Genomic DNA, 22835 nt, shown 5'->3' with positions numbered 1-22835 from the left:
GTGGAATTTCCCTCGGGTTTTGGCTGCATGTTTCATTGTATGTTGCCGATATGTGAAGCCATTTTGATATGAATAAATAATCATAATGATAATATAATCTACACTGACTTATTTTTAATGCATATGCCCTGCAAATACAGCATTTTCAGATTACTTGTTATTTCAAAACCCAATATTATACAGACCTGTAAAACATGCTGTCTGTTCTGGTTTAGAACCAAATCAGGTTCCGTTTTCAATACATTGGCATACATGAACATGATATCCTTACTATACTTTTGCCGTGTTTCTTATCTAAAACTTCATATTGACTAAAATTGTGGATCCTCTCACTGAACTATTGGGGCTGAACTGTTGTATTTATATCTTCCTATATATCATCCTGTATTGTTCCAGCTTTCTTTGTAATTGGTCTGCTCCCCCACCAGTTTTCCTATAGCACACCTGGCCATTAGAGGAGAGGAGGAGACGTCTCTGAATTGCCTCAAATGAAGTTTCTTCCATTCCACCCCTGTGTGCTGTATGCTAAGGGTTTTTGTTGAGTTTTTCCTCATCTTCTTTGCTTTGAGCTGGGTGGGGGGGCCGTTGATATATTGGCCTCAAAACCCTTGGAAACATTGAGTGAGATATTGGGCTGTATACAAATAGACATATAGCTGAATGAGCCACATTGTAGAGAGTGGTTAAGGAGCTTAATTCTTACTGTCCTCAGGAATGTACTTAGAATTCCTCTGTTTGTTTTGGAATGGCAGCCACAGTAATCTACTAAAAGTATGCTGTTACTTCTATTTATCATATCTATTGCACATATTTTATTTCACATATTTCAATTTAATGAAAAACATCAAAGTTTCCCTGTACTCAGACAGACGTATACTGCAGAAGGAACCGCTGAGACGTTACAGAGCGGGAAGACATTTTAGACCACTCCCAAGTAAACAAGGTGCATTTTCCACTGGTGTGTGTACAGCTGTGCTCGCACCACAGTGAGGGGAGTCACTGAATAAATGTTTGTCCTCGCTGCTGCACGCACGCAGTCTTTTGTCTATGTCATCTTGAAGATGCTTTAAAACTGGGGCAACGTGAACCATACATGTTTGGCAGATTATAAATGATCATTCCACATTACCGTATAAATCACACTGTTTAACGATTATGGCAAGGCTGTGCAACTTCCAGACTCATCAAATTTCACATTCTATTCTCAGAGATTAGATAGAAAAGTGTGACAACACATTTTACCCACAAATGCACTTCTCCTTTGGCTTGATAATTGATCTGCTGCACAGGTGTGGCATATCAAGATGCTGATTAAAAAGCCATGATCACTACACAGGTGTTTCTTATAATGGGGTCAAGTTAAGTCCAATCTAAAATGTGGAGCTTTTGTTGTTCAACACTGTATATCTCAAGAGATTGTACAACAAAGAGCTGTTGCCAGAGTAATGGATGTTCTTTTCTCCTCCATAAGGCATCTCCAGGTTCATTTAAGAGATTTTGGAAGTTCATCCACCTATGAGGTCAGCCATAAAGACAGCTGATGAAACAGCTGGTTGATACATCTGAAGAATTTCTCCACAGGGGAGTTCATCTGCAGTGTTCACCGTCCACAGCGGGGTCTTGATTTTTCTGCACACTTCCTCCAAACTGGAAAAGTCCTGGTTCTTCCTTGGCCTGTACACTCACCAGACGTTGATGTCAACGTCTGGTGTCAACCAGTGAGCATGTTTGAGATGCTCTGTTTTCCAGTTCCCACCAATACCTAACAACTTGTAACAGCTATTGAAGAGAAGTGGGAGAATATTCCAAAGCTAAAATCAAGAATTTGGTCAATTCAATGTGAAGGACATGTGTTCCAGAGGATGAGGCAAATGATGGTCACACAAGATACTGATACTGAGTACTCTGTTCATGTCAAGGTACCTGCAAGTTATGTGTGTGTGTAATCTGCTCTCTCAGAACTGTGATCTGGAGACTTGCTCACTCATACTCACATACATTTCCCCCCCTCCCTCTCTTTTCCCTCCTCCTTCTTCTCTCTCACTACAAAACCTGCCCACACTTACTAACACACACACGCGCACACTCACACACATATTGCCTTCTCAGACCTTAAACTTGAGTGTGAGCGTCTCTCTGTTCCCAGCATGACGAGAGGAGCCCGGACTGCAGCAGAGTGTTGAGTGAGTGTGTGGGCGTGTGTATGTGTGTGTCAGTGCATGTGAGTGTGCATGCGTCTGGGCGGATTCCCACTGACTGTACTGCTGTCCCATGTGTGACTATGCTGACCGCCGCAGCCATCCTGCCTACAGTGGAGACTTTTCTCAGCATGCAGATGGTGTGAGCAGCCAGGGGAAAAGTTTGTAGCAGCTCTTCTGTCAGTCCCCTGTGTTCACACTGTGAAGTCAGTCGACATCCACGAGGAGAGCAACAGCAACCCTGGATTTTGTTGTTGTTGTTGTTGTTGTTATTGATCACCTCCCTATGTGTGATTGTCACTGTCACTGGATTGGATGTTACACTGGTGCACAGCATCATATCAGAGCTGAGAGATTCTGCGAGGGCTGCTTGTTAGAAAGGTGAGTGAGCTGTTTTTTGCAATTTTTTTTGTGTTTTCTGCAGAGCCATAGCGTCTTCACCACAGATGTGCCTGTTGTTCTAGACTCATGTTTACACACCTCTGCACACACACATTGGCATGTCAGAGGAATCTGCAGAGGCTGTAGGGAAAATGTGTGACTGACAGATGATTGGTAACAACTGGCTGCATTGGCAGCAACACCTAAGTTTTATAAAATGACCCATTCTCTTTTTTAACAGTACAGAACGCACTGACCTGTACAATCTTAAATCATCTAGTGCCGTATTTTCAGTTCCCATATTCTATTTCCTATTTTGCTTGTGAGTCAGTGTGTGTGTCATTTACTTTCAGCACATCTGGTGCCAGAACACAAGCGGGGGAGCTCAGTCGGTGTTTTCCATTTTCAAAGCGCTTCAGTGACTTTGGTCTTGTGGAGTAAACATACTAGTACATGTCAACTGTGTGTTTTCTTTGGATTTGTTAATAATTGATGACATGTTTAGAGTTGAAAAGAGATCCTGCCAGAGAAATAAGTTGACAGGAATCAATAAATGTGTGTAGATGTGTGGTATGAGGGGGAGACCTTGATAATGACTTTTGGACAGCTTGACAACATCAATGTTCTGTATTTTAACCAAGAAAAGTCACTGAATGATGTCATCACAATGAAGCACACCTACTGTGGATGTATGAAACTAGACTGGAGCTAATTCTGTTGCAAGACACACAGATGGCAGGACAGTTAGATATAACCACAGAGGCACGGCGCCCCCTGCACGGCTGTCTGCTGGCCAAACAGAGAGGGAAATCCAATCTCGTATCCGGATAAATCTGTTATCTGATCGTGTGTCCCTAAGTTGCGCTGCATGTGTGAGGATGACATACCCAGAGCTGAGCAGAGGGATAGGGAGGATTAGAAATGAAAGGAGGAGGGAAGGAAAGGGGGGGAGAGGACAGAAATCCGTGGATGGGAAGATGTGAAAGGAAATAGGGTTTGGCGCTGAGGTAGAAAGAGGGAAGATACAGTGACTGCCCCCCCTTCCAACCCCCTTATGCCAGGAATGTCTGCAGTGCACAGGCTGTGCTGCTGGAAAACCCAGGGATCAGGTTCCCCATGTCAGCTGCTGCACTGCACTGTTCCCAGGTCTGACTCTCATCTGTTTACGGAGAGAAGACGACGCGGAGGGGAACGAGGGCAAACGTGGAACACAACTGGAGTTGGGAAGAAAAAGGAAAGAAACACAAATTGATTCACGCAGGCCCTTTCCACAGTTTTTGTCTGAAAATAAATATAACCTGCTAACGTCAAGGTCATTTGGTTATTTCAGACCTGGTAGCTTCTTTTTTTACGATGTCATGGTTTCTTTGGCCAATGACAGCACTTGAGAGACAGAGGCACACACACACACACACACACACACACACAGCAAGCATTTGTTTGATGTTATTTGGTGTCTGAAAGTTTTGTTATCAATCATTCATCAGTCAGTGAGAAATGGTACTGCGTCTGCTTAGCATTAGGTCATTAAAATCCAAAGGAGATACTATAAATAACACAGCAGCGCAAATCATAGTGACTTGTGACTAGGAATTCATCATCAGCTCATGATTACCTCATCATTACTTTGTCTGGTACCCTTCAGTAGTTTGTAATCCTACTTGTAAACGATCGCCAGATGGGATTTCTTTACAACAACCTCTCACCCGATGACATTACACTGTGTAGTCAGACTTTGTTGTGTAAAACTTTCATCTTTGTACCATACAGACTGACTCACGGTCAATGTGAAGTCAATTATCTGCCGCTTGGTTCCCAGACATAGGACGACACATGGCATGGGGAAAAATGGAAAACGTGGGAGGCGACTGGCTTAAGAGAGAGAATCATACCAAGTGGCTGCACTGTAGACTATAAAGGGGTCACATATGGCGTCCAAAGTGGCGTGTAGACAAAATATACATTGACTCATCACACTGATTCAGCGGGAAAGGGAATATTGGATGTTTCATCTACAGTGGGTGCCGGAAAAGAAGAAAATGTATCTGTGAGAAGCATTCCCTCTGTTTCTTTGATACATTAAACCACCCACCCCTCCCCTCTTTCCATCCGTTCACCTCTGTGTGTGTGTGACTCACAGGGTTGTGTGGGAAGTGACTGATTGAAGCCCCACCGGCAAAATGAAGGATAGGCTCCCGTGATGGTGACCTCACTGTAACCCCCCTCCAGCATTAAATCAGGATTGACTTGAATCTGTGTGTGTGAGTGTGAGTGCTTGCTGGCAGGAGGGGGTGCATCTGTGTTATATTTTGTGTGGCCCTTGGTGTGTATCCCCTTTCGTGTTTGTGTTAAGGACCTGTCACCTTTCCTCTTTGCACGTCCTCTGCTGGACCAACAATTAGCACTGGAGAGAGCGGTGAGCAGTGTGCCCTTCTCTCACCTCTGTGACTTTCCAGCGGGAGTGTGACAGAGACAGACTGCTCTCTAGGTAACGCGGGGTTATATTTGTCTTTAACACATGTGGGTTGAGGGGGCCCCTACTGTGCAGAAACTTCCACAGGGGCACATAGCGGCCAGAGGAAGGTTGCATAGGGATATTTAAAGGACTTACAGCACCAGACAATGTGACATTCATGTTTTGCCCTTTGCAGCGTACTTAATTCATATAATTTGCTAATATCATTGATTTGCTTTATTTGTTTTTTGCGTTGCTCATTTGTTTTGCAGCCTGGGCAGCAAATCACACTGGCATGCAGTTTGCATACCAGTTGCATAAATACAACTCTGTTATGCCTGGCGTCATTGGCAAGATTAAAACAGAAGAAAAAACTCATCACAAAGGGAGAATATATGGACTGTAAAAATGCCCTTTATAAAGCCCAACCTCTACCAATAAAAACGTTTAATAGTCACTGAAGGGACTACATTGCAGATTGGTTTGACAGTAGAGAATAGACATAATAATAATAATGATAATATAGTCACTTACAGAACATTTTAAGTATGTGGAGAGCACTGACACTGTCCTAATGTCTTTGAAATGTTGCTCTCGTCGATAATAAAACGGCCAGCACCATTACAGTTTTTCAAAGGACCCAAGAGTGATCCTGGTTATTGTTTCAAAGTTTAGATACTTGCCGGCTGAAAGGTTTTTGGGGGACAATGCAGAGCTTTTATGCAGGTCACCCCTGCTGTAGGGACAAGAGGACCAGGGCAAATACTCACTTCTCTATTTCACACACCTTTGATGTCCGCATCATCAATGAAGTATTGGGCATGGGGTTTTTTACGCGACAAGAACCTGGGCCAAGAGCAGCTGTGGAAATGCAGCGATGTGTGCAGCAGACAGACAGATGGTCGGTGATAATGACACTGTGTGCCACGTGTTAAAAGAGATGGATCAAGAATATGTGTCTGCAATTCATCAGTGAATCATGACAGCGACTAGGATTTTTTCCGTCTACTTAGACCTTGTGAGAGACGATAGTTGCAAAGGTTAACTGTGATCTGGATGGAACAGACACACAGAACACACAGGACAGCCATGTTTACCATTATGGCAACATTTCATAGTGAATGATACCAAAGGGGATGGGAAATGGCATGAGGGCAGCTTTCTGGTGCTCCCTTGCTGCTGTTTTGACTGCACACTTCCTGTGGTCGCAGAAGAATTCCCACCACAGTCCATAAGCAGCACTAGAATATGTGACAATTTAGACAAATGGGATGACACGTCCTTCTCTTTGTAACCATAATTTATGATTAAAGGTGGTGATTTGGGTGTATTTTTACAACCAAATTTTACTTAGCACAATTTCAATTTCCCAAAGGATGAGTCTGACAGTGAAAGGAAGCCACAAGATCCTTTTTCTTCCCAAGTAGACAAATCAAACAAGGATGTGTTAAACACAGTTCAGGCTTTGTGTGTGTGTGTGTGTGTGTGTGTGTGCTGGGAGGTGGCACACATTCTATATGGGGAGCAAACAGGCTGTGTAAGCACTGAGAGCTCACAACCTCCTGATGCTGTGAGACCAGACAAGCACTCTAGATCCGCTCATTACACCAACAGGCACAACTGACATGACTGTTTAATCGGATGAAACATGGATAAATTACTATGTTTATTTAAATCTGTATTGTCCTAATTAACCCTCCACCTGTGACAATAATGGACAAAATATAGGAGCCTAGATGGACCATGCATTTTTCTGTGTACAGCTGTTGGACATATTTGTATTCTATTCGGAGAGAGGGTAAACACAAGTAAAGCACACACTCTCCATTCATCTCTCTTTCAATTACATGGTTTGAAGTCATTCATATAACTTGTGGCAAATTCCAGAAATCCTTGGGGCTCTGACCAGTGACTGTTTCTTGTGGCATCCTTCGAGAGTCTGTGTGTGTGTGTGTGTGTGTGTGTGTGTGTGTGTGTGTGTGTGTGTGTGTGTGTGTGTGTGCTGTAAACTGGAGCTGCAGTTGTTTATCATGAAGGTCAGGGTGTCTCTTCCCACTGACTGTTTATGTGTGTGTGGTCAAAGTTCTCAGGCGTATTGTCAGAAACTTCTCAGATGTTCCCAAACCCCAAAAGCCTGAAATGATACCAGCCCATACTAACATTTAATCTCTATCTTAGAATAAATGCTTCCACTAGTTCTGCACATCAAGGATGTTCCCGTCTTTGTTTTCCCGACATCTATGTTTAGATTCGGTGTTCAGTTTGCAATTTGAAAACTGTGCAGTGATTGAGTGTTATTTCCTTGAAAATACTTCCCATGTTTTATGATAGGAAGTGTCATTTCTGTATGTATTGTGTTCATCCACTATGCACCAGTTGTAGTTCAAATACAATAGAACATTATTTTCCAACCCCCTCTTTAGGTTGGGTTTAGGTTTAGGTTTTGTATATTTGTGTATTTGTGTATTTGTGTATTTGTGTCAACTTTGACCATTAGATTGTTGCTCTCTCAATGTTTAGGGATGCACAGTAACATCACATTTGCACACATTTTGGGAGTATGAACAAGGTAAGAAATACATTAATAATATAAATAAATAACACATTTGATGAGGGAAGGATTTTGCACTTTCCCTGAAGCTCAATTATTGCCTCGAGCTAGATTCCTATGAATAAGCCTTTAATTAGTTACTCTTTCAATTCACAGCAAAGCTCAGATTAATCCCAGCAGTGCTGTTTACTAGGCCTAGAGCAGACAGCATGCAATAGTATAGGAGCTGCGGTACAGATGGGTGAATTACCACTAGACTCATTTAAACTGTATTTCTCTGTGTGTGTCTATACTTACAGACTATTGAAGCTAACAGAATTAAGGGCGTAGGAAGCAGGAGGGATAAAGAGAACATTCCCTCCAATATTGAATAAGAGTAAATTATCCCACGCATTCAAGAATTTTTGACTCAGAGGACGTTGAGCCTGAATGGGACTTTTATGGTGAAATAGACTTCAGTGTTGGTAAAGTAATGCCACTACCCACTTCCTTCCCCGTGTTAGTGGAGGAAAGGTGAAGGAAAACGGAAAAAAAGGGAATAAGCAAGTTTTGAGCAAAACAAGTCAAAGCTGCTTTGTGTCCGTGCATGCATCCAGGACGTACGCTTCTCAGACTGTGCAAGGAATCAGGGAAAAAAAAACTCACCACGGCAGCCCAGCTACACTTGCTCCACTAGCTGCACTGCTGACTGGAACAACTGCTGGGCTGCATCTGGTCCTCATCTGGACCTGTGGGCTGTTTGGACCGGCACCAGACGAAGCTCGAGCACAACCTCTGATAACATGGCAGTGCTTCAAGCTGACAGCAGCAGTCCCAAAGTAGTAGCATATGTCACCCAATGATGCTATTGCCTAGGAAAACAATATGTGTGGGCCGAGGGAGTTTGCGTTGAGTGACTTTGCTTGCGTATGTAGTTTGTTTTATGTCCGGTCTGGGATACGTAAAGCATGTGTGTGTCTGAGTGCACAGTAGAGGTGAAATGAATGAGTCCCATTCTCATATGTTGAAGAAAATCACTGGTTACATGTTAGTAATATGTTTACTACATGATACAATTACTGCCATATGATCCAAGGACGAATGTGTAATCAGCAGAAATAGAAACCCTGAATTTCTTTGTAGCTGCAGTGCAACAGTAAACAGTCATAGTGGTTAGGAGATCCCCTGCTGTAATGCCTTTGAGCAAAACAAAGAATAGCTGCAGTCAGTGGGGTGCTTTTCTGCCCGAGGTTTGACTGACAAGGACGACAAAAGCAATAGATTAGATTTTAAGGAGCAATTTGGTACATTTCTAGCCTGTAGTCAAATGAGGAAAACATCAACAATTCACAAAATGAGACTAACACAGAGAAGGACAGCAGGGCAACTGAAGAAGGCGAGGGTGAGAAGACAACAGATTGATAAAGAAAGGAAGTGTGTGTGAGTGTCAGCCAGATAAAGGAGATTAGAGGTCTGCCTTGTGGTCTCATTATCTGGTTTATGAATTCCTCCTCCCACACTTCGCTCATGTCCTCGTCTCACTGCAGCCCTCTCCGCTTCCTCCTCACGTTCCGAAATATTCAACCACGAGACAAACAGGGAGATTAAGACAAATAGAAAAATGAAATGCCAATAGAAAGCGTGGGGTAATGTTTTAATCTCTAAAAATGGTTGAAACCTTCCTGTCTTGATCGTATGATGTATTTCCTTTCAATAGAAGGCAGATCATTTAAACGCGAAACCTCTTACCTTCTTAGACAGTTAATGCAGCAGTCTGTCTGCTCTCCTACTATTAAAGGGTGATTGAATATGAAAAATGTACTGTCTGTATTGAAGGGGGTACTCTAATAAACTAATATACTGTTGTGGTCATACGTTTTTGGAACATTTCATACTGTGTTTTGCGAATTTGCTTTCGAGAACTAAAACAAAAGCAACTGTGATGAAAGACACAAATAATCAAACCCAACCTTTTTGACCTTTTGCAGATTAGAGTTGCCGTCCAGAACTGTTAATGGACGACCAGTCTGTGTCTCACACCAGTCCCCAGCATGGTGCAGGCCAGGCCAACACTGAGCGGCTGTGCCAGGGCAGGTCAAACGTCGTCAGGTGTGGGTGGCTCAGGAAGCAAGGGGGGTTCGTCAAGACCTGGCACAGTCGCTGGTTTGTACTTCGCGGGGACCAGCTCCACTATTACAAAGATGAGGAGGAGACCAAAACGCTGGTAAGGCACGAACACACACACACACACACACACACACACACACAGGTCCAAATCAGGCAACAAGCAATTACAAGATCAGTTATTTTGACTGTTTGGTTACAAAAGTCAGAAACTGTTGTGTGCTCGCTTTGTTGAAGTCTTGACAGAGAGCTTGGCTGAAAGAAGAGGAGACAATGAGAGGACAAGGCCATCTCTTAAGTTACGGTAACCAAGCAGCCTGTCTCACTGAGCATGTGGAAACAGGACAAAGAAGCAGACAGACAGTATTTTGATGTCCATTACTCAGCAAAATCATGAAATGGAAAGAAATCCAGAGGAGAAGGGATCAGTAATTAATTCCACAAGGTCGGTGCAATTGAAAGACGCTGCTTGTTTTTAACGAGGGAGTGTGTTTGATGAAGCTGAATTGACAACCAGGATGAGGATAAATTAGAATCTATTATCAGTGATTTATTGCGTGCCTCTCTTTTAGAGCAGGGGGAGTCAAAGCAGGACAGGAGTGCAAGGGAGCCAAGGAGACAGAAAGCAGGCAGAGATCATATGTATTGATAATTCATCAAAAAAGTAGAGTTGCAATTTGGACTGACTAAGGGCTTTTGACTGAGATGAAGTTTGACTAAGTTAAGCTGTGTGTTAGCATTGGCAATAGCCCAGTTTCACATGAGGTCATGGGTCAAAGGATACAGTATCTTGCGTCATATTTGTAGGCTTGGGTCAGCAGTTGTAGCTGCAACATGGTACTAGTTCACAAATGAGTCTCCAGAATGTCCAGCCTTATAACCCTCTTCAATATCAGATGGTAAGGGTTGTTATGGTTTGTTCTTTTTCAATTCACAGACAGTTTATCCTAGAGGTGATTGCGCAATTCCACTGTGAGAGTGCTAGAGCCACTTTACCTGCTCACTTTAGAGCATCAAAAACAGCGATGTTAAACTTAACAGATGATTTATACATGTTTAACTTTGTTCTGTTGTAAGTAAAAAATGTCCATCTGGGTGGGATGTGACCCAGATGAACACATGACCTCATGGGCCCTAGTGCATCTGCTCCCTTTGCAGCATTTGCCATTGATGGCATTAGTGGAAGTACTTAAGCATTTATAAAAAATATATATAAACACTTTAATTCCAGAGGCCTTGTTCTTTGTTTGCACAAAAAAATACACAAATGAAAACAATCTTTTTCTAACAACCATCCTACACAAAAGACATCTTGTTTTTCAATGGAAACTTGGACACTTGAGCTCACTTGAAGTCTTCCTCCTGCTCATCTACCCACGTTGTTTCTCTGGCTAATTTCCCAGCCGGTCCAGCTGAGCCAAACCCAAACCACCTCAGCAGTGGAAGCCTCTGAAGGTTAAGACCTGATTGTGGGCCACTGGCCAGATATATGGATGGAAGATATTCTCCAGTGCTATTCTTGGGCCGCCATGTTTCTTTAGCACTGTCAGACTGTGGTCTTATATTAGAAGCACCACTTGCTTTGCTCCAGTTCTAAGTACAGAATATTCAGCTGGAACTATGCATAGGCCAACTGTATGTTGGATAGCAGATCTTCATAATAATGTACAGAAGATGACAGGAAATAATCTGTTACTGTTACTTTGTTTACCCAAACAGAAATGCGAAACATTGCTGGCATTACTCCAGCTACCTGAGGAACTCTGCTGTGTTTTGCTATTTTCCAGTCTCTGTCCTACTTCTGAATCTAAGCCAACATAAATGTTTCTATACTTATTCCTCAAGCTATTACCATCTTTTGCCAAGAATGGAAAATTGCAATGAAACTAGGCCATGAAGAGAGCTGTGTGTTCAAAGTCCTGAAATCTCAGTGACCTCCATATAGAAGAACAGCATGGAACAGCACACATCCCCAACAGAGAGCAAATCAGGTAAGGAGAGAGACTAAAGTTGATCCTGAATTCCGGCTGCTTCTAACAGAGCCTTTAACGTCAACGTTTAAAATCTGGACCAATCCGCCTCTCGACAGTTGACTGATATACACAAACAGAAATGAACACAAACACGTGTCTTCACTCAGAGCGTGTATGCAGCACAGCACAGATACAACTCCCTGTCCTGGGGCATGAACCACAAAATGTAGTGGTGTGAAGCCATATTTAGATCAGCTATTAATTAACTGTCTCATGCTGCAATGTTTTCATTTGTTACCTGTCACATTAGCCTAATTGCTGCCTCCACATTGGGAACGGGATGGTCTGCCTTTCTCTAATACCGACGGAAAAGCAGACAAGGAAATAGATGGATGTGGAATTAACGCGGCACTTACAGAGCAGAACTTTGAAACCAAAGCTAGAGAGATTCTGAAAAGGTTCTTGAGTTGAAAATGTTTCCAAAAGTGGATTAGGTTAGCATAGAGAACATAAAAACTGATGGATTGAATGTAACATGGCACAGGCATGATCATTGTCGCAGAAACATGTAATCTTAAATTCCCAAACACAAACTGGCCATAATTTAAATTTAAAGCTTCACATGGATATGAGAGCTTTTGTGCTCACAGATGAGTCATGACGGTCGTGAGACACGTGTGAGACATGAACATCATCGGACGTCAGCGTGTTGTTATTATTATTGTCCCGACAAACGATGGTGTTGTGTCCCATGCAGTCAGGCCAAACCTCTTTGAGCAATGGGAGGAATCTGAAGAATGGAAGTTGGATGGAGGTGAAGGGTCACTGAAGCACGCTTGGGGTACGGCACGTGTGGGCTCAGCGTCAACATGCCATCTGCCTGCCCTCACTCGCTCATGCAGATATATGCGCACACAGGCACGCATGTACTGACATTCCTTTATACAGGCACGCACACACACACACATACGTACACACGCGCTCATATTTCTCCTAGCTGAGCTGTAAACAAAGAGAGTATTCATTCAGTGGATGAAATGGTTTGATTATTGTAATTCAAACCACTTAGTAGTGTATTTATATGGCAATGAAGTACGCAAGGTAACATAATGAATGAATAAAGGACTTGTGAATGAATACACTCAGCTGTTTGAGTGTTATGCATTATGGAATGAAAGACAAATTAAAATTTAATTAGGGTATCACTATAGCAGCCACAAGACGACTGTAACAGGAGCACCGATTCTACTCAGAAAATATGAGCTGAATGAAAGTAGTTGGTTTTAATGGGAAACTAAATCAATAAAACAGCAACATTCCTTTGTTTTTCCCATGCTTGAGCAGTTGCCCCTCTGCCCTTGGCATTTACCAGAAAGAAAGAGAGAAATCCACTGCAGTTCTCTAAGTATTCATACAGCAAAACTGTTTTGTTTCACTGAAGCTTTAATGAAATATTAACACTGGAGCCATGTTTGTGACCTTTACCACAACAGTGACTGCTGCAATGTTCAAAATGAGCTTCATTTGTTAAGGAGATAAAATAAAGGCACTTTGCCAATACGACTTTGACTGAACAGCCAAATTCATGTAGTGTCTATGTACTGTCTATACTGCTGTAGGTCTCATAGATGCACTTTCAGTCGTTCACCTATTCATTGGCTTGTACCTGTACTTGCTCATTGACAATAAAGTTGAATCTAATAATGCAGATAACACAGAGTAATGCAACAAAGGGGAGTCAGCGATTATGTTGTTTGCTGACTAAGCATAACTTGATTAATCACACACTGCCCTGTATACATTAAACTTAACCTGACTGTCTGCTGATCACAGATCAAAACACAAATTGCACATTAATGTGTCAAGTCTCTGTGTTTACATATTAGGGTGTGGCTGGTTTCCATCATAGTAGCTGAACTGAACAGGAAGTACTATATACTTAACACAAGACAGTTTCTGCTTTATGTCTTCCACTTGTCATTAATTGATATCTTGGTTTCTCAGGAGTAGTTTGGCATAAACTTTTTCTGAAATTGGCTGGAGCCATCAGGGAAAGATATCATTAATCGTTAATGAAATGTTGGATCACATCAACATTCAAGTGGCTTTCCATGCAGCAGGGGTCTCTGCTGGTATTTCAGGGTCACGGACCTTGTCTGACTAATATCCATCACTCTCCAATGGCTACATATTTTAACCAGTAAATAGTGTTTTGGTAGTGGGGTCTGCAGATTGTCTCTGTCCAGACTGGAGTAGTTCCAACACTAATATGCTACTTTTGAGGTGGGATATATCTTCAATGAGACTTTTAAGGGATCTGTTGTTAATCCCCTGTATGGTTATAATAAATACCTGACACCAGGGATACCATGATTTGTTTTAGATCTACCTGATGTACTTTTGGTTTTTGCAGTATCCCAATGACTTTGGCTTTTATTGTTATGTCACCAGATTTCTGTCTTTGAAGTAGCATATAAATTTCCTTTATCATTATCATGTCCTTTGTTTTTTGGGGATTTTGTTCTAAAGAGACTGACAAATAAGTTAAAGCCGAACTTGAGTTTTGGTATAAATCCTTTATCATGTCTTCTCAGGGTAATCCACAACATCAGGTTCAAAGAACCTTTAATAGGTAGCCAGAAAGGGGAGCTTAAATTACTGTTAAGGCCACATGAAAGTGAAGTTCATACTTGAGGACACAGGGACACAGAATCTGCACGTTCGCACACACACACATCGGCTACAGTTACTGTAAAATATTCACTTCAGACACAGACACAGACGCATACACAATGTCTCCACAACACAGTCATCCATCAACTGAGTCCAAAGGTTTTTAAAGGGTAACAAGCTCAAATGCATGGAGCATGTGACTGAACTTTACTGCACAGATTTTTACAGCAGACAATATAAATATATGACAAAAAAAGGGAACTACTTGTACATTTATCACCAGAAGATGAAACCAAATGTCATTAGTGAACCATGACTTGTTGTCTCATCACCATCAGTTCAGTTACTGTCAAAAATCTCAGTATAATATGCAATCATTTTATTAAGGCACTTAAAATTCCACCCCAATTTTCATTTTCAACTCTTTTTGCAATATTTTGGGAAGGCCTGTTGCTGAAACTGTTACCCGTATGTGTCATTTATGAATGATGCTCCTTGGGTGTAATATTAGGTATGTGGACTATTTTTTATCTTCTATCTACTTTGATCCATCAATCCAACCAGTGCCTCATTCCTGTCCTTTGGTATAGCAGAGCTACATGTCATATCATCCCAACACAAGGTGTATGACAGTGTTATAATTCCAGGCTTGATTTGTCTTAAGGGACTGTTATCATTTCTGGGGAATGTTTATATCTAAGACCCCAAGCAGTCAGGGGAGATATAGCCCCATTTGACTCATGCATTTATCCTCTGTGGCTTAATAAATCAAGGATATGAAAGTGAAATTTGATGCGATGCAGCTGTAACCTGTGGGCTGGTGTTAAACGCTCTGCAGAATCTGGGGGAAATACCAAAGTCTTATGATTTATTATGAAATGTACCCAGTTCTGTTTCTTGGCCTACTTCAGACTTATTGGTTTGAAATGAGGATCTGGGAGTTCAGTTGAAGTGGCCAGAAAGTTATTTCACTGGTATTGTTTGAAAATCAAACACTGTGTTGATATGCACACACAGTAAGTCTCTTAGATAACACAGTCAGTGTAAAACAGCATTTAAATCATCATTCTCAAGCTGCCACATTTGCATCTACAATCATATTCTCATTTGTTCAATGTGATGCAATGCAGATTACAACTGCAAACCCACAATGAACAAAATGCTTTTATGTGTGTGTGTACTGTGCAAGGGTTCCTCTTAGCTGTAATAAAGTTATACACAGTACAAACATGGAGACAAACATATGACCCTTTGCATTTTTCACAGCAAGAGGAACTCATCAGAGCTTCCTGTGTTCTTCAGAGACACACTGCCCTGCATTGCAGAGGGGCGATACAGAGCTGAACAGTAGAGCTCTCCAGTTTATCATGGGAATGTGCAGAGAGGAATATTAGAATTTGGCTGAATATTTTAACATAGATATGAATGTAATAAATTGTGCAGTTTCCCCCTGTATGTGAGCAAGAAGGCTTGTTAGTATTCTGGAGTCATGTAGGTTTGGATGACGCTTAGGAGCTCTCACAAGGTGGAAAAGGAGTGAGACGTGGAAGTGTGAATGAAATGAAATGGAACAGAACAGAAACTGCAAGTTAACATGCTTGAACGATTCTATTCTGATTCTTCAGGTATTACTTTAATTTTCATCATACCAAGGCGACTGACACACACTCCTGACTTACTTTATTGTGACCATTAATCTACTGCTCAACATGAGGCTGATGAGATCTCCACAGTCCAGACTCTGTTGAGCTTCAGACTTTGGTGATATGATGGAGAAATTCTGATAATCTACCATGTGGTGTTACAAGCTTAACACAGGTTTAGACCTGAGATACTCTCTGGGTGGAGATGAAAGGCCCGATTAAAGGCTCTGGGAGGCAGTATTTTCTCCAAGAGTGACAGCGTTTCGGTGTGTTTTCAAGCAGTCTGCACACTTGGCACTTTTGTTCTTGACATCTTTGTGGTTTTTGATAGATTTGCTGTGTCAAAACCCACCACCGTCTCCTCTGTGTGCCTCCCAGATTTTGTTGCATATTTGATCTGGTTTTGTTGCGTGGAGGTCCCTCTTCATATGAGCGACCTGTTCAGACCACCTTGTGAGCTGTAAATACAGGATTCACTTCAAACTGATGAGAGGCTGATTCAGCTCTTCTAAAGTTACAGTTTACTGATGGAAAATGACTCAGGTTGTTTTAATGGTTTCAGCCTCACTTTCTCCATTTCTCTCTTTTTAATTTTCTCACCATTAACTTCTCAATGCTATTATCTTCTTCTGCTCTATGGTGTCTGACGTATCACATTATTCATCCTCAGTTAATCCCCCGAGTAAATTAAAATTAATGGAGTTGGACTTTTTTTCCCACCACCCTGTTGTGCTTGACTGGCGTATTAACAATTTGGTTAATGTTATGCCACAGCTGTGTATTTATTGAGTATTTTACAATGGTTTGGTTTTATAACAGAGGCTTGGATTTGAGGACAGCAAACTGCAGAATGGATGGTAACTTTCACAGCCTTCTTCCAGTTAAGTTCTTAACTGTTCTGTCGTATTTTCCTCACTCGCGTCCTTCCCTTATGCATTAGGAGGCAAGGAAAGGGGATGAGGACAAAAGAAGCAAGGAAATCTACTTCTTTTTATCGTCATTATTATCATTTGGGAAGCCTCTTCTCTCCTCGTTCTCCGTCTTGAACATCTATAAAGATGAGTCACCGGAGTCACATGAAGGGTTGAGGAGCAGAGAAGGATGAAATAAGATAGAACAAGCTTAGTCTGGGATTTCCTTGTGCCCCGCTGAGTTTGACTTCCTGTGTCTGAGTCAAAGAGGCTTGTGAAGCTGGAGAACAGTTACGATTGGATAAAAGCTGTGCTGATCAACCAATCAGGGTTTAAATACCTCTTAAATGATCGCTGTTTCATCCCTAAATTCCATTAAATTGACCCCCGTGACCTCATGGACCATTTATCTGTTTTCAATTTGAAATCAGTTTCTCCTCTGCAACAGATTACTGAGTTTTCTTACACCGTGTCCTGTTTTTGTACATTCCTTTTATCCATTCAGGTCGTTATCTATCAACCTCAGGATATCTCTTAATTCAAACATCAGGGTTCAATCTTAGTGGCCTTGAGCAAATCGAGACACAATATCTGCAAAGAGGAGTTTGGAACATGCTGATTCCTTCTCTAAACTAAACCCCATCTGCTCATGTTAAGGACAAACAGTGATACTGCAGTAATCTCAGCAAATGGAACAACATACACACTCAAGGCACAGATAGCAGTTTGTGTTTCTGGTCCCATTGTGTCTTCCCGATTATTTAGAACACTTGTCTGACCTGAGAGCTTCGATTTAACAGCCAAGGCTGACAGGAGCGGGCGAAGTGCACCGTCACATGGGAATCTGACACCGTGACTGGCAGTCATAATGAAATGTGGCTCACGTAGCTCAACTGTTGGGAGTTATGATGCAAAGAAATTATGCATTTGGCTTGAACTAGTTGTCAGCTTTCCAGAAGGTTCCTGCATTTAAATGAACACACCTGCACTCACAATAAGTATTCTGTGCCCCATTTAGCAGCAGTCTGAGAGCAGCGGATGTGATTTAATTTGATGTTTTGTCAGGCGCTCTTGAGTCACATCCTCGCACTGAGATGGAGCCTCTTCAAGCGGCTTTTTCTTTGTGTCGCATGTGTCGCATAGGAAATGTTATCTGCGAGGAATGACATCACCCTTGTTAGAAACGATATAAAGATTTACAGAACATGAGGATAAGTTTTTCTTTAATCCTGCTGGGTTGGGCCAGGCTCCTGGGTAAATATTACTCTGCCTGTGGTTGTGCTTGTCTGCAGCAAACAAGAGGCCTCTGGGGAGGACATCAGCATGGAAAGAGCGTCTGTGGCTGAGAGGCGAAGGAGGCGAACATTAGCGTTGTGGTTTAAGAGTATGGAGCAGCAACATAGGTCCTTTCTTTCTTTCTTTTTAAGCCTGTAAATCGGTATGTTAATGCGAAAAACTGTCAAACCTCCTCCTCCTTTCGGTCATTGAAGCTAAGCAGATTCTCCCGCTGACAGCCACTTCAAACAAACTCTCTCCCGCCCTCGTTCCTCTTGCTGTGGAACACGTCTGCGCCGTCTTTATAACCCCTTTAAAAGCACTTCACTCGGGGGGCCCTCAGGTAGGGTTTCCACTTCCTGGTTGTCGTGGTCATGGCTCATTAAAGGTCTCTCTCCCGGCAGGAAGGAGGCCGACTGCTCTCAGATCCTGTGAATGTGTTTGGGTCTTTAATCCTGACGCTGTCACCGATGCACAGCTTGTCCACATTAACCTCGACAGAGGGCACTCTAATGGCTGTCAGATGCTGCGTCGTGTCACCAAGGTCCAAGTTGTTAATAAAGTGAAATATCACCTGCTGAGGTGTGTGTATGTGCTGGGTCAGGGCATAAAGTGTCAATTTACTGTTGATTATTGTCGGTTTCGCTCGCTAATCCATTTGTTATGGGCACCATCAGTAATAGGTGCTCTCCAGGTGAAAGTTGGGAGCTTGCGGCAAAGTTATGTGAAGAATATTCGAGTTCCAGTTCATAGAAGGAGCTCATAATTGTCAGGGCGTCAAAAAGCTCTCATATATTGGGGTGACTTACATTGCAGCTGTTTTCATGCGGCACTTTTGCTTACAGTTTCTTAATGTTGACTGTATTAGGATTCTTCTGTGTCTTATTGTTTTAATGATTACCTTGTGTGCATGGGTGGATTCTAATTTTCACAAGCACTTTATGGTGTAACTGGACTGCAAATGAAAACGTTTCATACATACTGTAAATGACAGAAGAAGAGGGTGGCAGGTGACAAGCTTGAACCCACAACAAACACATTTATTTTTGCCATTAAATTCCAAAGATACTAAATAGGGTGGAAAGCACATTAAATGATATTGTTATATGATTGATGTAGATAGTATAGAATTCGCCTATAGATAATATTGAACTCCACATGCTCTAATTTAATTTCAGGGAATGGCATAAGCAGGTTGAAACTTTAATGTAAAGAGAAATGTTTAATTCTTATCATATATCAGCCTTGTAAGGAAGAATTGCCTCATTTACCGTCTTTAGTGGTACAAAGTTGAACATCAGAATTTATAGAGAAAGCGAATGGAAACAGCCCAGCAGGGCCCTGAAATTTTGATCGGATCTATAAAGGACACTGGAGGTTTTTACTATCCCGCAACGATGAAACCATAAAGGGATTATAGGATTCTGGATGAATGTCAATAAATTACAGACAGTATGAGATTTCTGGCTTTCAAAAAACCCATAAACAAACCCTGTGACCCATGAACTCAGGGCTCAGGACTCCGGCCCGGACTATTAATAGAATGTCTCGGCCTCTCAAGCTTGTAGACGTGATAGAAAAGCTGGTGCTGAGTGAAGACAATCTATGCAGATCTGCTTAGGTGAACCGCAGATATCCTCGCAAAGCCCTTCTAACAAGGCAGTAAGGTCACTGCTGGCTGGACTTGTTTGAAAGATGCTGACGCTGATGTTATGGGAAGCGGAGGAGATGTGGCCTTTAGTGTCACAACAATGATGATGCATCATTGTGGACGGAGCTGAATGTGCCCACGGAGGGCAGAGAGAGATGTCGTTCCCCCAGCACGCTGCCACCTTGATGCGTTTTACAACCGCTGGGCTCGGTCGCCACGATCGGCCCTTGGGGACCGATGCAGCAGCTGCTTGGCCGGCAGAGCTGTTGATGTACATGACTGTGCAGAATCCTCTCACAAACCTCTGGAACCTGGAAGGCTGCTGAGACCAGAAGGCAAATTAGTTGTCTTTGCAAAATACAAATACTAATAGTCTACTACATATAATAACGGTGTGGTCACTGTGAGGGAATCAACTCAGATAACCTGTTGATTATATGAAAACACACAGTACAAGGGGACCAGCTAGCTCTTCTGAATCAAAAGAGCAAACCCAAAAACGCTCAGTACCACTCTTTGTGGTCTTTCAACAGAACCGCAAAAAGTGAAATCCTTTTGAAGTATTAACTGCTTGATAAGTATTATAAGACACAGAAATTGACCACTTGTGGAAAAGAACCATAAGTGAGCATGTCTGTCCTGAATGTTTTAGCTTTAAAGTGAAATGTAGGATCTAATTATTGCCTCTGGATTGTTCTCCATAGGGAACCATCTTGTTACCTGGAAACAAAGTTACGGAGCATCCAACCAGCGGCGATGAAGGAGGAAAGTTCCTTTTCGAGGTGGTTCCAGGTAAGATTAAAACAATATAACTACTTTTCACCTTCACTGAAAACATCGGCAGTATTGCTTGAGCAGTGGCAGCATTAGTTTCCTTGGAACCTAGTGGTGTCACACATGTATATTCTGGTGCAGCTGCAGCTAAATGTATTGGCTGCATGAAGAGTCAGGACATTTTGAGGTCTTAGATCACTTGACGTCTACTCTGTTGCTGACATGTTGGCAGTGCTTGCAGACCTGGTTGCTAAAAGGTGACAGAGAGGATGAGATGAAGAAGATGTGCAGCACTTGCGAGACATCTTGAATGCACGACACAGGCACTACATGGATTTTACATTAAACGTTCCGGTTAGATTTCCCAAGGCACTACGAAGCAGAAACAGCAGGATGAATGTGATGCTGTAAAAGCCGAAGAAATTCCATTGGAGTCAGAAACGGTCGAGTGTTGTGAAACTGATTGTTTCGCTGTAAAACACACACAATCCCCATTGCGTTCCATTTTCTGCTGGCACTCTCTTTTATTTTTACCCATGGTTGAACCAGTTATCCTCTTTCAAAGCCCGCATTTGTCATTTTGGTGACAGATCGTTCCACTAGTCTTTTAGACTAAACAAGCTGGAGTCAGAAGCGGAGTTAAACACATTCCTATCATCAACTCAAAGACGATCACATGCACACAAAGACTGGATGGGTAAAGCTTGAATGATAGTGTAAAAGAGGAAATTACAACAAAGAAGGGGAATGCAGAGAATGTGAGTTTATGGAATTGACATTTGGTATGGACACACACACACTCTCTCCCTCTCTCTCTCTCTAGCTATCTATCACACACACACACACAGAGACACACACACACACACACACACACACACACACACACACACACACACACACACACACACACACACACACACACACACACACACAGGGAATACAGAAACAGCTTTTAAAAGATGTAGTAGCAGACTGCAGCAGCACCAATCGATCCATCGGAATCCCTGTAGAAAACAACGGACGTTTGCAGCAAACACTCTTAGTTTATTTGCCTTAATCTTTCCCCTAATGTATCTCTCCACCACATTTTGTCTCAAAGGAAAAACAAGCCAACAACAGGAAGCTTTCTCGCGTGGTGAATCATGGCTCCCATTGCTGCACACACACACACTCACACATACACACATAGAGACAAACTATCTGACCGGGCATTTATCAGCAAACACTTGGGTAAAGGTCACACTGATTGAGTCAGATGAAGAGCTTGGTGGCATCTTTGTTCCGGGATGTCTGTGACTTTCCTTGAAGGCTAATACTCAAATGATTGTTCCCTCAGTACACACACAATGAAGTGTTTGATTTGATAAGGATTTGAGATGTAAGACATGATTCAAAATGATGCGTATCTTCGCGCAAGCAAACAACTCCCATCAGTTGTATCATTTACATGCAGGTGGTAACATCTCAAGACCACTTGTACAAGATGGACAAAGCAGGTGAAATGGGTGCAGATGTGCTTCACTGGGTGCAGATGTGCTTCACTGGGTACAGATGTGCTTCACTGGGTGCAGATGTGCTTCACTGGGTGCTCTCCATGATTGCGACGCCTGCTTTACAACCCCTCACCACTTTCCAGACACAAACTAGTCCTTAGCTGGAACTCAGGAAATGATCTGCGTAGTTGAAAAGCAATTTTGTTGCAATTCCTTTGATTTCGATCTTTCCATTGTAGGCTCAGAACTTATCAATCAACCCTCATGTGTGCAATCTACATGGGCTTATTTTCTTCTTCTGAGTGTGTAAGAGCATGTAGTGACATGTATTAATGTGGTCATGTAGATGCTATTCTGGAGTATTTCAGTGGGGATATGTGTCAGTGAGTTTTGCTGTGTACTGGAAAACACACTGGATCGTCTGTCCCTGTTATAAATAGTTCCTCTCCATTCCGGCCTAAGAGGAAAAACAATAAAGAAAAAGTCGCTTTAGTTTATACGCTCCTTCACAGTGTTGTGTGCACAGTTGTGTGTATTAGCGCACATACATAGAATCCAGAGACGTATCAGCTTTTCAAAAGGCTTTAAGAAACTTTAGATACCAAACCCCAAAGCACTGAATACAGGTATTCGAGCACATTCATCCCAACCGCACTCGGAAAAAGGGAAGTTTCAAAATCCCAAACTGCACATCGTTCTCCTGTGGATGTTCTGTTCTCAGTTTCTTCTTCACACCTAACGGAACTTTCAGCCG

At 42.3% G+C, this 22835-nt stretch overlaps 1 protein-coding gene across 1 annotated transcript in view; it reads left to right on the top strand.

Annotated features, from left to right (window-relative positions):
- The first annotated feature begins 2073 nt into the window (after positions 1–2073).
- The window catches only part of arhgap24 (Rho GTPase activating protein 24), a 51289-nt gene continuing 30527 nt past the window's right edge, over positions 2074–22835 (top strand). The window contains exons 1-3 of the mRNA XM_076158408.1: positions 2074–2579; positions 9553–9788; positions 20519–20606. Of these exons, the coding sequence (XP_076014523.1) occupies positions 9579–9788; positions 20519–20606 (298 nt within the window). The 5' untranslated portion in view covers positions 2074–2579; positions 9553–9578. The remainder of the gene's footprint in view (positions 2580–9552; positions 9789–20518; positions 20607–22835) is intronic.

This window comes from Genypterus blacodes, unplaced genomic scaffold (genome assembly GCF_046128005.1).
Source record: "Genypterus blacodes isolate CSIRO-AG114 ecotype Tasmania unplaced genomic scaffold, CSIRO-AGI_Gbla_v1 ptg000077l_1, whole genome shotgun sequence".
NCBI classification, from domain to species: Eukaryota; Metazoa; Chordata; class Actinopteri; order Ophidiiformes; family Ophidiidae; genus Genypterus; species Genypterus blacodes.
The sequence above is the reverse complement of the archived record's forward strand: the minus strand, read 5'-3'. Positions and strand labels throughout refer to the sequence as shown.